Here is a 17,930-nt window from a genome sequence, read left to right as displayed (position 1 = left end):
TCGATTTCCGGATCAAAAATAAGCAAGTCAGGGCTTTGCGATCTTAGCATACACTGTCAAGCAGAAAAAAAATGAAAAACTAAATCAATATGAAATAAAAATAAAAGCTCTAAATTAAAATCTAGACTAATTGGTAACAATACTGATATAAATTCAAATTTGACACTCCCCGGCAACGGCGCCAAAAACTTGTTGCGTGTTTTCACTACCGCAAGTATACGGTGCCAAGTTTTAGTACTGGTTAGAGTACAGATATCGTTCCCACGAGGAGTGTGTATAAAAATGTATATCAATTCTTGTAATTCAAATAGCCAAAACTTTATTTAGAAAAATCAATAATCAAATTAGTTTGTTTAATTGAATAGCTAGAAAACAATGACTCAATTAAATCACCGAATTGAGAAGTACCAATGAGATAAAATATCTAGAGAAATGATTTCGCAAAGTTTCCACGACAATTATTCACAGTTGAATTATTATTCCTGAATTCCAATCGTTTAATGGCCAAGAACACTTAATTGTTTTATTCCCCTTTCCCAAGTGACGAATAAAGTGTACCGATTAAACTTCACTTTTATTATTCCTAATAAAAATCTAAGTTTAAAGGATAAATGCAAACAATGTTCTTACTAAGCCTCGCTAAAGTTATACGCCTTCCGAACGCTATAAACATTTAACGATGTGTTCTAATGATCTATAATCCTAGTTTCTCTCCCGAGTTGTAGAATTAATCAAATAACAAACAATTTATGGCCAGTAAATTGCAGTGCATTAAATACAGAGAACACAAGTAAACATAAAATGGAATTCAATCAAATAAAATAACCACGTCAAATTATCGTGTCCACAAAGCTACGTCATTCTCTAGAATAGGAGATTAGTTCATCACGAAATCCAAGAGAAAACAAGACATGTTTATGACTCTAGACATCGCTACGCACTAAAACGAAGAAACAAAAGGAAAGATAACAAATCCGAAGTGTCGTCTCTGTCCCCAGATCCGTCGCTCTTCGTGTTTGCGATTATTCTTCGCACTCTGAATCTCTGTCCCGTGTATGCGCTCCGTTTCTCACCTCTTTTTCTTCCCAAGAAGGTGTAATTTCGTGTGTTTCAATGGTGACGGCTGCTCTCCTCTTTGACCTAGACGATTCGCGCATTTTATACTTTTCTGGACGCGGCGCGCGCGCGGTGGCGCATGAAGTGGCGCGATGGCGCGCATGGTGTTGCTCATCTGCCGAGTGCTAGCTCGCGCGGGTGCGCGAGAATTGGCGCTGTGGCGCGTCTGTCTCGGGTCTGTGCGCGCGGGTGCGCGAGATCTGGCTCTGGCGCGCGCTGCTCTCAGGTTTTCTGCTGCATCTTTATGCGCGCGATAGCGCGTGTTTTGGCGCTGTGGCACGCGCACCACTGGTCATTCGCTTGTATCGGTGCGCGCGAGTGCGCAAGAGTTGGCGCGATGGCGCGCGTACCACTGTCGATCATCATGCATCTCATTGCGCGCGGCTGCGCGTGAACTCGCGCGGGCGCGCGCGATGTTCTGTCCGAGTATTCATGGCAATTCATTTTTCTCTTGGTTCACTTGGCTTCGTGATCGCTATTTTCACCATTCCTGAAATGACAACAAACACAAACCAAAAAAACGCATAATTCTGTTCGAAACAAGCATAATTCAAAATGGATTCTAATATAAATTAAGTGCAAAACTTGCACTTATCAACAGCCCCTATACTCCGCAACAAAATGGAGTTAGTAAAAGGAGAAACAAATACATCTTAGAAATGACTAGATGTATGTTGCATGAAAAGAATCTACCCAAACATTTTTGAGCAGAGGCAGCTCACACTGCCGTTTTCTTGTAGAATAGACTGTCAACAAAAGCTGTCAAGGATCAGACAACTTATGAGGCTTGGTATGATCATAAACCATCTCTAAGTTTTCTCAAAGTATTTGGTTGTTTGTGCTTCACTCATGTTCCACAAATCAAGATAGACAAGTTAGACAAAAGAGCACTTACAGGCATCTTTATCGGTTATAGCACTGTTGCGAAAGCTTTTAAAATTTATCTAACCGCAAACTGAGAAAATTTTTATAAGCAGAGATGTTCATTTCGTGGAAGATGAAAGAGTAGAACTGAGATGAGGCAAAGAAAAATGGCCAACTGTAGCAAATCTGCATCTTAAGTTTCTATTTCAATCACTGATGAAAATTGGCAGAATGAGATGATGGATGATGCTCCTGTAAGAGGTACTAGATTACTCACTGACATTTATGAAAGGTGCAATATAGCCGTGTGTGAACCTGCGGATTTTGAATCAGCAATGAAAGACAAAAATTGTATGGCTGCAATGAAGAAGGAGTTGTCCATGATTGAGAAAAACAAAACATGGGAGTTGGTTGATCAACCCCAAAATAGGAAAGTGATTGGAGTTAAGTGGCTGTACAGAACCAAGCTTAATGCAGATGGCTCAATCAATGAGCATAAAGCAAGACTTGTGGTGAAAGGCTATGCTCAAGTTTTTGGTGTGGATTACTCAGACACCTTCACACTAGTTGCTCGTTTGGACACAATAAGGCTTTTGCTTGCTATAGCTACTCAAATGAATTGGAGAGTGTATCAGCTTGATGTGAAATCAGCATTTTTAAATGGCATTTTACAGGAATAAATATATGTTGAGCAGCCTGAAGGCTTTGAGAAAAAGGGAAAGGAGGACAAGGTATGTCTCCTCAAAAAGCTCTTTATGGGTTGAAACAAGCCCCAAGAGCTTGGTACAGCAAGATAGATGAACATTTTCTGAGCTTAGGTTTTAAAAAAAGCCTGTCTGAGGCCACTCTTTATGTAAAACATCAAAGTAATGATGTTTTGATAGTCTCTCTTTATGTCGATGATCTTTTGCTGACAGGAAATAATGCACAGCTGGTTGAGGACTTCAAACAAGAAATGATGAAGGTTTTTTTATGATAGATCTTAGGTTGATGACCTTCTTCCTTGGAATGGAAATTAAGCAGGCTGAGCATGAAGTCTTCATCTGTCAGAAGAAGTATTCCAATGAGATTTTATAGAAGTTTAAGCTTGAAGAATGCAAGGAAGCAAGCACTTCTATGAATCAAAAGGAGAAGCTGTATAAGAAAGATGGAGCTGATAAAGTTGATGGAGGATAATTCAGAAGTTTGATTGGTTGCTTGATGTATCTTACAACAACACGTCTTGATATTTTAAATGTTGTAAGTATCTTATCTAGGTTTATGCATTGTGCAAGTGAATTACATTTCAGGGCTGCCAAAAGAGTGATTCGGTATGTCAAAGGTACAAGTGATTTCGATGTGAAATTTACAAGAAGTAAGGAGTTCAATCTGGTTGGATTCTCTGATAGTGACTGGGGAGGTTCCATTGATGATATGAGGAGTACCTCAGTCTACTGTTTTACTCTTGGATCTAGTATTTTCTCATTGAGTTCGAAAAAGCAAGAAATCGTAGCTCAATCCACTGCTGAAGCATAATTTTTTGCTGCAACAGCTACTATCAATCAAGTTTTGTGGCTGAGGAAGACTTTAATGGATCTCAATCTGGAGCAGAAAGAAAGAACTGAGATTTTTGTTGAGAACCAAGTTGCCATTGCCATTTCCCATAACCCTATGTTTCATGGGAAAACTAAACATTTCAATGTCAAGTTGTTTTTTCTAAGAGAAGTGCAGAAAAAAGAACTTGTGACTTTAGTATACTGCAAATCTGAAGATCAGTTGGCAGATTTGCTTACAAAGCCACTTCCAGTCAGCAAGTTTGAGTTTTTAAGGCATAAAATTGGTATTCGCAGCTCCTAAAGCAAGGAGGAGTGTTGGAATAATGCTTAGAACCGCTAAACAAGTCTAAGTTTGATTGAGTCAGGTTGTTCCTCATTCTTAGGAGTTGGTTGGGGTGTGCTGTTCATATTCAATTTTTCATGGCTTTTTTTTAGGATTAGTTTGTTAGTGGTTTGTTATTTAAATTGTAATGCTTCACGTTGAAAATTGTTTTCTGATTTCTCTTCAAGTTGCAGCAACTTATTTCAGTTTTCTCTTCTTTCTCATTTTAATTACCAACAACCTTGACCTGTTCCTTCATCAGTATTAGCATGCATAACAATGGAATCATCATCACGGAGCCATCGACTACCTTCAGTATTTGTATTTTCTCTTATTGGTGAACGAAGCCATATTCTCCATTCTTTTTTAATATCATCTTCAGGAATAGCAAAGAGCTTGTCACAAAATCCTATCGGTATGCCCAAGCAAGCCACGGATGAAGCAGAACTGTGTCAATCGTTCATACTTGAAATTGAGAATCGTCCGGTCTTCTCCTTACTTTCTGATTTTTTTTTTAAACGCTCAAGTGGCTTGCTTACATCAACTGTAACCCGAATTCGCATAAAAAGAATTGTTATTGATATCATATGTAACAAACTTTCCAATAAAGTTTCCTAGTAATTTGCCAATATGTTCCGACATGAATCCTATCGGTAAATCATACACTTGAACCCAGAAATCAACACTGTGAAGGGGGACCTAGAGATGGTATTCCTCTCGATTCCACTTTGTGCAGAACAAGAAGATGGTTATCAAAAGACAGGGACCACCATCCAAGACACGCAAAATTGGAATTGGTACAAGTTGCCTTGTAATTCTTTTATGCATATACCCTTACCTGGTCTCCATATGCTGGCCTTCATGGCATTAAAGTTGATGGATCGATCTGTAAGGAATCGTCCAATCAAACAAAATTATAGATCAGAGCTATTTCGGTGAGTGGAGTTTTCCTCATCCTCATCCGTTGACAATGTCAGGTTCTCCATAAGCCTTTCCATTTGAGATTTATACTTAGGAAGCAGGTTTTGGTGTGTGAATCATACATATTAAATCATGAGAAAACCTCTCTCTCAACACTTTTGAAAATAACACTTTGGATTTGGATTTTCTAAATCTATGGATTTGAAATTTACTTTTGTATTTGATGAAAATTTCAATTAGTTTGAAATAAAGTCACTAAATTTTGATAAAATAAGCTTTTAGAAAAATAATTTATATATTTTAAAATATACAAATAGTTTTAATTGACTATGAATTAAATTTTTCAAAGTATTAAACGAAGTACCTACGTATATATTAATATTTGGAAACCCGTTGTAAAATTTGGAAATTAGACTAAAAATTTACTTTAAGCAATACAAATTTAATTTTTTTTTTGTAAAATTTGAAAAATAAACTAAAAATTAAAATTAAGTTATACAAATTTAATTTGTGAAATTCCTTAAGTTTTGTGCAGATTAATTAAATCAAATCCATCAAAATCCTAAAAAATAATAATTGCAGAATAACATCTTATAGTACAAATCCAAAAAAATATATCTTTTTTAATAAAATTCTTATGTTTTAAAAAATTAGATATAAATTCCTCAACAAATAGTACAATTTTTTTTTTTTTAAATAAAAAAAAACTCAAGTTTGGCTATTTCTAAAGGCACTAAATTGTAAAAGAACTATAATTTTACATTTTAAAAAAAAATTTGGTCATACTTTCAATTTGGCCCGTTTCATTCAGAAAAGATTGGTCTCTTTACCATTATATATAAAACACACATTTCAACTACTTTAGGTTCATGGATGCCAAAAGGCTCTCGTCGTCGTCTGATTCGACGGAGATAATCAATAGGATCAACGATTTACTGACATTAATTTTCCTGTTCCTCCCAGCAAGACCCTTGATGAGATTCCAATTGGTGAGAAAACACTGGAGATCTCTCATCTTCGACGAGCGGTTCTCTTATCTCCACACCCTCTGCTTCCTTGCCAATAAGCGGCCTTCGTTCATCCTTATAAGGGCGAACTTACCAGTTTTTTTTTTACTTCAATCACATGTATAAAACCTTCCGCCACTTCCGTATCAGGTTTTCCTATCCCAGGATATTGCAATCTTGTAATGGGTTGTTATTGCTGGATTGCAGAAATTCTCCCTTCGGATGGAAGAAGTACTACGTCTGCAATCCCACAAGTAAAAATATTAGAAAATTGGTTTTCGAGAACAAGAAGAAAGAACTTATTCCAGTACTATGTTTAGCTTTCGATTGTGTAAAATCAGCAAATTATAAGGTTGTTTGTGTGGAAGGTAAGGAAGATTCACTTTTGGAACACATCATCGAAGTTTATGATTCCAAAGATCATGCATGGTCCAGCTTGGGCCCCCGATTTTCAGATTTATCCAACACTCAATTCTGCAATGGGATATACTTGAACAATGGGATTTACTGGATCAAGCCTCGCGCAAGATCTCGTTTCTTGGATCTTGAAAAGGGATCTGTAGCAGTTCTTCCAACAATCAGGTTTCCCCGAAGGAAAACGGGGGAAAGTAACAAGAACTTCGTACTTGAATCCAATGGACACATTCATTGTGTTTCTTTGTATTTACAAGTTAAGACAAAATATGTCTTGGTATTGGAGTTTTCAGAGGATAATTCTTGTTAGGCTCAGACATTTCGCGTTGATCTGAGTCCTATTTCAACTGTTTTTCGAGAGATGAATGATGCAAAAGTTAATTTTTTTAGTATTGTTAGAGGAGAAAAGGAAGAAGATTCCATTGTCTTGCTTCATTTTCATCATAAGATTGTGTTGTATAGGATTTGGGACGGTGAATTTGTGCTCATCTTCGACTTGAAAATACAAGAATTTGGTAGATATTGTAGGCTTTATTTTGATCGGAACCATGTGTTCCAGTTGGTTGAGACTTTGGATTCCGTTTGATGTCCACCGAGACTCAATTTTTTTTTTTTTTTTATGTTTTTAATATTAAGACGTGTTTGGATGGACTCGGAGGGGATTCAATATCCTTCAATTTGATATCCCTGTCTCTATACATTTTATTTCGCACGAAGTTTCCTTTAGTCTAAGGAGTGGGAAAATACACCTAAATTCAATTATTATCTAGATTGTGTCCTTCCATAATTTATTATTTTTATTACAAGCTCTAAAGTATTTATAACTAAAAAAACCTAATAATTTCACAATATAGCACGTTATTTTGTCGTCCAGTTCCAATAATTGGAGATTATTATATTTCTATATTGTAAGAAAAAATGGCAATTTTTTTTATTCTCTTTCTAAAGAAAACTCTATGCCTTAAATTAACAAAACACATATCATATTTTTAATATATATTTTTCATAAATAAATATATTTTATTCTATTCCTCACCACAATACATGTTTTTAATTAAATTTTTATAATTACACAAAAATAATTCTACTAATATATTATCTTTTAACTAATGCACTATTTTATATCTTATGTATCATCAAAATAAATAAATACCGTGAAATCACTAATAAAAGTAATGACTAAACATGAATTCAATTCTATTTTTTTAAAAATAAATTATAAATATATCTTTTTTTTAATACGGAAAAAAAGATTGTTACTATTGAATCTCGAATTCGATCTCTAGTTCCAAATATGTACCACTAAAGTTGTCCAAATAATTCAAAAAAACTGTTAAAAAAAACAAATAGATTATAAATATATCTTTTTTTTAATACAAAAAAAGTGATCATTACTGTTGAATCTCGAATTCGATCTTTAATTTTAAATATGTACCACCAAAGTTGTCTAAAGTATTCAAAAAGACTGTTAAAAAAACATGCATGCATTTTCAAAGAGAGATTTAAAAAAATAATGCTCTGTTCCTTAAGTTAAATGGTATGCAGTAAAAAGTGAAAGGGGCATCCACCGTAGTGGATAAAGTGGCCAAGAAACTGCCAATACACGGCATTCGCTTCCCTCTCCGATGTGACAACTGATAGAAAATTCCGATTCCATTTCCGATTCCTACCAAGTACCCTATCCTCAATCATCCCTCTGTTGCCCCATGAACACTGAATACATCCACCGTTGGTTGTTTTTTTGATCAGATCTGTCTTGTTTCTTGCTATAGATTGAGCATATTGATTTTTTTTTATATTTTTTTACTTTTGGGTTTTGAAGGTTTGATTTGGCCTGTGGGTAGTGAATTTGGCTGTGTTATTTTTTGAGAGATTTTAGCGCGAGCGGAGGAATGCAGAGCCAGATTGTATGCAGCGGGTGTAGGAGTCTGCTGATGTACCCGAGCGGGGCAACCAATGTGTGCTGCGCTGTGTGTAATGCCATCACTAATGTGCCCCCTCCAGGTAAATTTTAAAGTTTGCACGATAATTTGTACCCTTCAGCCGAAATTTGGATGGGAACAGATAAGTTTCCTGTTATTTCTCCATGTGCTTCTGCGAGGAAAAAAAATAGTGCTGTTTTTTTTTTTGACTTTGTGCTGTTAGTGATGTTTATGATATGATTTTGTTCTTTCTAGTTAATTCCATCGCTCGATAGGGTGAATCTTTTAGAAAGAAATATCGTTATGTTGCAATGCTTCTCCTCTTATGGTCCAAAAATGTTTCAACAGGCAAAATATTGCTGTATTTTGTTTTACCAAGTCTTGGGGGAGTTTGATGTAGCTCACGTGGATGTATATTCATATTTCCGAAAATGTATGGCACACGAATTATTAGAAGAATTTGTTCTTCTTGCAACTGCATTTTTATGATAAAAGTGCTGCTGTTTGAATATATATCTGTAGTTATCTATTATGCATCAAGCTCCAAAGTTTGAATCTTGATTCGAGTAAATTCATCTTTTCTTTAGGCTGTCGCCTTTTGAGGAAAATAAAATAAAATTGAAGCTTTTACGCCTGATTTTTCATGAAATTCAAGTTTTCCCCTACCCGAATCAATTGATTCAACCCCTCATCTTTAATTAGGGTCCACTCCTCTTTCAAGATGAGCACTCTTCTGTCAGTTTAGAGCTTTTTGAATACTATACTCACATGATATCATTATTCACAGGTTTAAGAGAAGGAAGGCAAGCATGTGTATATGTTATTTCTCATCCATAACGGCCTTAACAATCAACAATCATCTTGTTTATAATTAATTGAGGGGCATCATCTGATTGTTTTATCTTGGTTGATTGGAATTTTCTTTTGCATCATGACGATTGCTTCTTTCAGTGTTATACATGGACCACTTTGAATTTAGTAATGGAATATGCATTTTTATTTTTGGGTTTGAGTTTTAGAATCAAGGAATTGCTTTGTTGGGTTCTTGATACAACTCGAGAACCCAACTGTCAGAGGTCTTTTGATTTTTTCCCTAATTTTCACTTCATTCATTATTTTACTTGTTAAATCAACTGTTAAGACCTTAATAGTTACTCAATAATCTTTATACTTTCTACTATTTCCCACAAGTCATTATACTCTTTCATACTTTCACATAATATATCTCGTCAACTTTAAAAAAAATTTAACCAAACAATATCAAAGAATTATATTCCTAAGAATTACACAACTCTATTAAAAATCATTAGTTGAATAAAGTGTAAAGCCTAACTAAGCACCAGTAAAACCTTTCTTTTTATGCTGTGAGCTGTACATGTGTGTTAATATTCTAGATTGATCTTTATGTTTGTCAATATTTATGTACTAGAACAAAGAATGAGGTCATTTCTGAATCATGCTCTCAGATGTCTATATGTGCATGTAGCTCACATCTATGAGACCGCTTTGTCGAAAACGTAGCTTAGGGCAGAGCAATTCTCTAATATTTCCTAGTTTTAGGCTTCAATTTCATGATTTTTATGCAATTTAACAGCGTCTCTCCTCAGGAATGGAAATGGCCCAACTGATATGTGGGGGTTGCCGTACCTTGTTGATGTATACTCGTGGAGCTACAAGTGTGAGATGCTCCTGTTGTCACACGGTGAACCTGGCACCAGGTGATAATCATTGTTTATTGTAGATACTGTTTTAGTGACCACTGTTAAGGGATCATGTCTTCTATCTAGAGTATTTTTTCTTGTATATAAATATCATAAATGTCAGATCTTGGTATCTTTGCTTATCCATGAAAAATTTAGCTGTATTTTTGTTATTGGTGCAATGAAATGTGCATGGCACATGCAATGATTTTCTATCAAGTTATACTAGTGGAAAGATTGGATTATGCATTCCCTGCCGCTTTATCTCTCTACTTGTTAAAATTGTTTCGTTAATTCAATATGTGATTTATTTACTTCTCCCCATTGAAAGAGATATTCATGTTTCAAGACAAAAGTTATATCATGATAATTTAGTTGAGCCTTGAGCGTACTACTAATATATTTTTGGTGGATAGATTGAATAAAAATTTTCTCTTGTAATGGTTGTTAGTTCAGAAAGGAACATATAAGGCAAATAATCGGTAAAATGTTAAATGAATTATATACTGTAAGGAACACTCCAAAAGTTGATATTTGATGCCCGGATAAAGCCTTCTTGGTTGTTGCTTCTCCTCCAAGAGTGAAGAGATTTGTGTTTCTTTTGCCCAAGCCACATTTTATGGCCAATCCATTAACAATTACAGGATAATAGGCTGATAGATGTGTTTTTATGCTTCCAAATCTGCATTAGAATTATTGTATGCTTGATTGTGTAATTGATAGCATAAAAACAATGTACGCTTGATTGCGTAGAGGGAAGAATTATTACTTAATATTTACTTTCATTATTTATGGCTGGTGATTGCTATTTTCATTCTTACAGCCTGATTATATCAGTCAAAACCCTCATAATGATAAGATACTGTCGAACACACCATGTAAATCCAAAAGATATGCGGAAGCAACAACGATAGCTTATTTTCTCCATTGCCTGTCAAGCATCTTAATGTCAAGTCTATTCCGAATTTCCTTCGTGTTTATTTTGGAGTTTGGTTCTTTTTTAGCATCTAATGTCGCTCATGTGAACTGTGGAAATTGCCGGACAACACTTATGTACCCATATGGGGCTCCTTCTGTCAAATGTGCTGTATGTCAATTCGTCACTCACGTCAATGTAAGCATCCCAATATATTTCTCATTTATTTTTTAGATTTCGAAGCACAGTTAAGATCACTGTCAGTTTTCTCCTTCTTAACTAAATTCAACAAATGCTCAATTCCCATGTAGTATTTAAAATTTCATTTTGAGGTTATAAGAAAGAGACGAACGTTGTTCCTCTTCTGTGCTTGTACTATATATTTGTTTTGTGTTGCAGATGAGAAATGTTAGGGTGCCTATTCCCATGCATAGGCCAAACGGAACTCCCCCTTCGGCATCTCCACCTTCAAGTTCAGCCGTAAGTTCCTGATCTTTTTAGCTACTAAGTCAGAGCTGCATATGTGGATTAAAAATACCATTCACTGGAAAATCTTCTTTCTGAATGTTTTATTGTTGTCATGTTCTATTTTTTTTACACAGGCATTATCCAATTCTCAGAACCAAACGGTGGTTGTGGAAAATCCCATGTCCGTTGACAAGAGTGGGAAACTGGTAGATCTGCTGTTTGTGACATATGTCTCATAATCGCTCATACTCCCTTTCTATATGACCGAGTTTTAGACAATATCTCAAATTTCAGGTTAGCAACGTTGTTGTTGGGGTCACTACGGATAAAAAGTGATCCGGATAGATACTTTGTTGGATCACTGCAACCATCACCAAGCCAAGAAATGCATTCACCATTTTGCTTTTTGGGTATATGAGGTATGTATATTTGGCGGGAATATATCTTAGTGATGTTGCTGCTTTGTTATCGAAAACAGAAGTGTGTGTGTGATCATGTATATTGAATATATGTATAAATATAATGTGATGAAAGCTCTACCTTCTTCATCATTTGTAAGGAAATTGTTTTAAGTGCGGAGGAGGGAAAACTAAGATCGTCGTTGTCGAAATGTCTAGATTTGTTAGGCTGAACTTGCTGTGCGAAGTGTGATAACGAAGATGAAGATAACAGTTTCTTGTAATATCATCATCATCATCATCTTTAGCTCTTATGCTACCAATGATCTTTGATTTGTACTGGGAAGTATATCTGCAGCTGGGGGTAGCAACCTTGTTATTTTTTAAATGGACTAACTCGTTATTTTTTTTTTATAAGTAGTAACTGACTAATTATAAATTAAAATCAATTATAAATTATTCTTTTTTGTGAGAAATAAAAATAAGATTATTTATTTATTCTAATAAAATTATATGTTACACAGTGAATTGATTCAATGATTTGATGTTATATAAAATGACTGGTATGTCATTAAATCAAGAAATGAACAAACATTCATATAATTATTTGAAACAAGATAAAAACTTGTATGAAACGGTCTAACGGGTTGTATTTGTGAGAGTGAGACGGATCTCTTATTTAGGTCAAATATTTATGCTAAGAGTATTACTTCTTATTGTGAATATCGGTAGAGACCCGTCTCACAGATTAGGATCCGTGAGACGGTCTCACATGAGACCCATTTTTTGAACAATCAATCGATTTTTTTTTTCTCATAACACAGCGACATTAACGCAAGTTAAATTTTAAAATTAAACCAATCTACGTAACAAAATATCACGAATAGGATAACTATTCAAGTAATTTGAGAAAATAAATATTTATTCACCCGATCAAATTTTCGAATATTTTTTAAAAAATAAATTTTAGATATTAAAATATAATCTAAGATAATGGTGAGATGTGGTGATACGATGCGAAAAATCGCATATATGATTCTTTTAAATCAAGTTGATATTCAGACATGACAATTGGAGAAAATACCCAAAAAACTGGCCAAACATTCCAAAAACGTGTTCGATTTTCTTAAATTTCGATACGATACCCAGGCTATGCCAAGAAACAATGGACGAGCACTTGAAGAGTAGGAAGAACAATTTAGAAAATGGTAGGATTATTCTCTGTGAAACAATTGTAAGGTCCAAAATGAGATAACGTAATCTATTTATATGCAAATCTAAAAAAATGAAAAATATTTAATTAAATTATTTTAACTGCATTAATTAAATGTGGTATGCAGGGACGTGCTTATTCAGACTCAAATAAGTCTAATGACTCAGGTCCATGTCTTTTTTGGGGCTCAAAAAAAAATTTTTAAAAAATATTATATATAATACTAGATAGTCCAACTATTGAATCTCTCTAATATATATTTCAGTATTTAATTCTTTATTTGCATGAGTATCGCCGGAACCAACTATTAAATCTCTCTAATATATACGTCAGTATTTAATTCTTTATTTGTAAGAGAGTATTATACTAAAATTTGACTGAATATCTAAAATTAAGGGCCAAAACTAATGTTATACACTGAGTGGGTCCACCCAAACTTAATAATTGAATAGAAATTTATTAATCTATACATAATTTTAAGATAAACTAATGCACCGAGACTGACGCACATGTTGTGTACATGTATAATATTTTTATAATTTATTTGAGTTATATTTAAATAAATATCAAAATGTAATTATAAGAAATAATGAGTGATTACACTGTAATTTTGATATATGACTCTATCCACTAAGCTATATAAGTAAAAGATACACACGTGTTGCATGTGTTATTATTATTTTTAATTTGATCAAATAATACTAAACAATTAACACGAAATATTTTTAATTTAAAAGGGTTTTTTATTTAAAAGGGAAGTTTTGTTTAGATTTTTTTCTATATAAATGTGAAGTGACTTGAGGAGATTTTTAATAAGTTGTAATTATGAATTGAATATTTTGGTTGTCCTCTAAGGGTCTCACAATTAATGGGGATGATCTATTTTCGGAGTTGACATTTTTTAAGTACTCATTACCAAGAGAAGCAAAATATGTCATTGATGTAGTGAATTACTTGAAGAAAATGGATGGGTGTTTCCCAAATGCTCATATTGCTTATAAAATTTTTTTGACAGTCCCGGTCACAGTAGCAAGTGCAGAGCGAAGTTTTTCAAAGTTAAAGCTCATCAAAACTTTTCTCTGATCAAGCATATCACAAGAAATATTGAATTAATTGGCTATGTTAGATTGAGAAAGAAATTACTGAATAACTTGATTATACAGACGTGATTAGTATTTTTAGCTCTAAAACTATTAGGCGAGTTGTTTTTTAGTGATCATTTTGGACATGCTTGATATTTTTTTTCATTTAGTTTTTTATATTGTCTTTAACGTATTGATTTAATTTGAAAAATTGTTTTAGAACTAAAAAAAATATGAACACACATTATGATTCAGAGACCTCTTTTTAAAAGTTAGACTCATGTCCAAATATTATTAGGATCGGCCTTGGTGATATGCATGTTTACATATTTAAGATATGAATTTCTAGTAGAATGCATAAAACAGTATTTTCAAGGCTATTCGAGATGCGAATTAGGAACGGAGACCGGGGACTGTAAAGGAAAAATATTTTTTTATTGAATAATTATTTTAATTACTTAATATATGGTATAATTAATAACTAAATTTCAAAAATGATTTCTTTTGATATACTTTTACGGGTCGAGTCATATTTAAACAGGTAATTGATTTTTGACTAAAATAAAAACCTTCCTAAAAAAGATATTTTTCCTACATTATAATGTTAGCCTAGTTGTGTACCCAATTATTTGTATTCTAAACCTTGACTTCCAAGTCCTAAATCCCCTACAAATTCACGCCTAAAACACAAAGAAACCTAGCATGTTCTCCCCCTAGCAGCACCGCACAAACCACATGCCCCCAAGCCTCACACGTGATTTTGAAGGCCAAAAACACAGCAAGGTGTTCCTCATCGCTCCGGCAACATTTCTCCATGTCAAGACTCAAATATTCGTGTGTGAATCACGCAAAGGCACGTCTTATTCCTTCTTTTATCATCATTCATGCCATAATACGTGTGAATATATATGTTTGCATGAAATATCTGATATCCTTTTTAATATTTTCGTTTTTATGATATATATATATATATATACATGGAAAAACTTGGATTTCTTGCTATGAAACTCATGATATTGATATTGTACAAGGGGATGCCAGGTTAGGGATGATAGGGGCATGATTTAGGGGTTGTCTAAGAGTCCTATATGGGGCTGTACAGGGCATAAAGGAATGGCAAAGGGGCTGAATGAAATTGGGCTCCAAGGGAGCTAGGGTTCGCCTTTTTTGGTTCATGAGGGGTGCAAGCGTGTGCGAGGGTTGGGCTGCATCCATATGACCTTGGAGGACTGTCTAGTTGTCCTAGATGGGTTGAGGGGTGGCAGATGCAGGGGGCAAAGGCTGGAGTCGTGAGGCTTGACCGTGCGGCCATGTTGTGCACGGGTTGGGGGACTTCGCGCGCATGGCATGTTAGGAATGGTCCAACACTGTGCTAAGGGTTCGGCCATGGTCCTAGTATGGTTTGTTAGGGTCTGGTCTCGTTGGTTTGAGGCCAGGGTCGAAGAACTTGTGGTTGTTCTAGGGCTAGGGTTTGATCGATGCATGCAAAAAATTTCATTAGGGTCCTAGGAATTTCTAAAAATTATATATTGCTTGAATTGGGTTGAAAAGGGGCTGGTAGGATGTTATTAAGCTATGCTTAAATTTTGAGAAAGTTTGGTTAAGATTCGAGATGAATCGGGGTAAAGCCGAGACTTCGGTCCAATTTTTAAAACGAATTACGAAATTTAGTCAATGGGCTTAAGTTTACGTCTAAGAAATGTTCATGGACGTGTTTTAAGGTATTATGGTAAGTTTGGATGGATTCGGGTCGAATTTTTAAGGTCTAGGGATAAAATGAGAAAGTTAGGGTTTCAAGGACAAAACGATCATTTTGCACATGAAAAATGTTAGGAGTCTTGACAGTGCCCCGATAACTGTAATAAATGTTAAAAATATTTATTTTGAAGGTTATGGAATTTTATGATGAAAATTGGAAAAAGATAAAAGACGTGTTTGCATGCTTGATTTAAAAAGAAAATGATGTTTATGCATGTATTTTCATAAAGTGATGGAAATGATAAAAATGTTTTGAATGAAGTGATTTCATTGTGGTGGTAAGAAAATGAGGATTCGTGAGGCAAAAAACTCCAGTGGAACCCGTTTATGGGACAATGTCCCGTGGGAACCCAACACCGAATTTTCATAGGGCAAGGCTCAGTAAAGGAAAAAGTGGTTGCTGATGTCCCCGCCAACTATAAGCCAAGGCACAGAACGGAAAAGTGGTTACTGTTGCCACGCCGCCTAGTACTAGGTTACAACTGAAATTGATCAATCAACTGAAAAATGAAAAGATGGTCACAATTAATGAACTAATTTTCACTCCAAAGGAAATGTATATGATGAAAGAAAATATTTATGTTTGTGTATGTTCATATCAAACATATCTTACTAAAAGCATTTTTCACTGTTGCATGTGGATGGATAGTATTACTTATTACTATGGTTAAGGCGTGCTGATTCATAGACTCATTGGATGTGAATGATGCAGGAGAAGATATTTCTGTTGAGACAGGAGAACTCGATGACTGAACTGGCTGGACTGATGGTGCACTGAACCCAAGGACCTTGCTACTTTTCCGCATAGTTAATATTTTTATAGTATTTTAAATATTTTCATGACTTTTAGGCGTAGAAGTGGTTTTTGAGAGGATTTATGACATTCATGCTACTTTTGAAAAATGTTAGTTTTAGGTTTGGTTTAACGTTTAAGATTTTATGGCTTTTACTACACTTACTGAGTTTTGAGTAAAACAGTTGATGAATTTATTTTAATGGTGCAAATAGTAAAAGTGTACATATATATATACATACATATATATATATATATATATATATATATATATATATATATATATATATATATATAAGCCGAAGCCTGTTTTTTTTTAAAAAAAATCTTGTAAATTTTAAAGAAAAATGAGTAAGGGATGTTTCAACTTTGTGTGGAATATTTGTTGGAAATTTTTTCAGCTTAATAAATTGAAATTAAACAAAGAATACAAAGAAAACTCGAATGAAACAAAAAAAAAAGAAGAAAAGATCTCACTTCTAAAAGTTGCCTGGAAAGCTAAGCCGCAGGGGCACTCCAATTCCTAGGCAGCTTTTAGGCACAAGGGCGCCCAAAAGGAGGCGCCCCTGATCCCTATGCTCCTCCCGCACATAGCAGGGAGGACAGGTGTAACGCCCCAGATTCGACGAATGTACTCATTGTACCAAGACGAGTCTTTCCAGCGTACTTATGTCCTCACTCACACGCACCCTAAGAAACTTCTCAGTGGGTCACCCATCCCACAATTGTCCTAAGTGAAGCATGGTTAACTTTGGAGTTCTTATGTGATGAGCTACCAAAAAGAAGATGCATCTTCTTGATATGAGTAGTACATATCAAATCTTTTAAGCCCTCTTCAATTGCACAGTCTCATATCTGAATAGTTTTCGAATCCTTCTCGGTTCATCCATGTTCCCTCCGCCTAGAAGCCTGTTAGGAGCCGCTCATTTTCCATGCAATCTCATGGCACCGGCGATCACCCCCCGCCATCTTCGGCCCCTAGCTTCAGATGCCCACCAGCTTCTGCTTGTTTCGTCCCCGATCCACACCGTACTTGGAGAGAACCTGGCTCTGATACCAACTATAATGCCCCAGATTCGACGAATGTTCTCACTGTACCAAGACGAGTCTTTACAGCGTGCTTATGTCCGCACTCACACGCACCCCGAGAAACTTCCCAGGGGGTCACCCATCCCACAATTGCCTCAGGTCAAGCACGGTTAAATTTGGAGTTCTTATGTGATGAGCTACCGAAAAGAAGATGCACATTCTTGATATGAGTAGTACATATCAAATCTTTTAAGCCCTCTTCAACTGCACAATCCCATACCTGAACAGGTTTCAGAATCCCTCTCCTTCAGGTGTAAGATCGGTTCATCCATGTTCCCTCCGCCTAGAAGCCTGCCAGCAGCCGCTCATTTTCCGTGCAACCTCATGGCACCGGTGACCACCCCCACCCTCTTCGGCCTCGGGCTTCACAGCAGGGGGCATCTCTAATCTTGTTTCACGAACATGTGTGAGT

At 35.2% G+C, this 17,930-nt stretch overlaps 1 protein-coding gene across 2 annotated transcripts; it reads left to right on the top strand.

Moving 5' to 3' along the window:
* The first annotated feature begins 7,729 nt into the window (after positions 1–7,729).
* On the top strand, positions 7,730–11,920 carry LOC140839423 (protein LSD1-like). 2 transcript variants are annotated; one of them, XM_073206109.1, is made up of 6 exons: positions 7,730–8,183; positions 9,709–9,819; positions 10,806–10,915; positions 11,117–11,197; positions 11,320–11,391; positions 11,461–11,920. In XM_073206109.1, exons 1-6 carry the CDS (start codon positions 8,072–8,074, stop codon positions 11,482–11,484), a joined length of 510 nt encoding a protein of 169 aa, XP_073062210.1. In that variant the 5' UTR covers positions 7,730–8,071; the 3' UTR covers positions 11,485–11,920. The 2 variants fall into 2 exon arrangements, with proteins under 2 accessions (XP_073062210.1, XP_073062209.1); XM_073206108.1 differs by having other exon boundaries at positions 7,731–8,183; positions 11,480–11,920.
* Positions 11,921–17,930: the final 6,010 nt, after the last annotated feature.

Source organism: Primulina eburnea, chromosome 8, assembly GCF_022965805.1.
Source record: "Primulina eburnea isolate SZY01 chromosome 8, ASM2296580v1, whole genome shotgun sequence".
Lineage (NCBI taxonomy): Eukaryota > Viridiplantae > Streptophyta > Magnoliopsida > Lamiales > Gesneriaceae > Primulina > Primulina eburnea.
Note: the sequence above shows the minus strand (reverse complement) of the source record. Positions and strands in the feature narration are given on the sequence as shown.

Coding starts and splice junctions, on each gene's coding strand:
- LOC140839423 (XM_073206108.1), top strand. CDS start 8,072: ATGCAGAGCCAGATTGTATGCAGCGGGTGTAGGAGTCTGCTGATGTAC. Junction 9,820..10,805: donor CACGGTGAACCTGGCACCAG/GTGATAATCATT, acceptor GTTCTTTTTTAG/CATCTAATGTCGCTCATGTG. Junction 11,392..11,479: donor TTGACAAGAGTGGGAAACTG/GTAGATCTGCTG, acceptor CTCAAATTTCAG/GTTAGCAACGTTGTTGTTGG.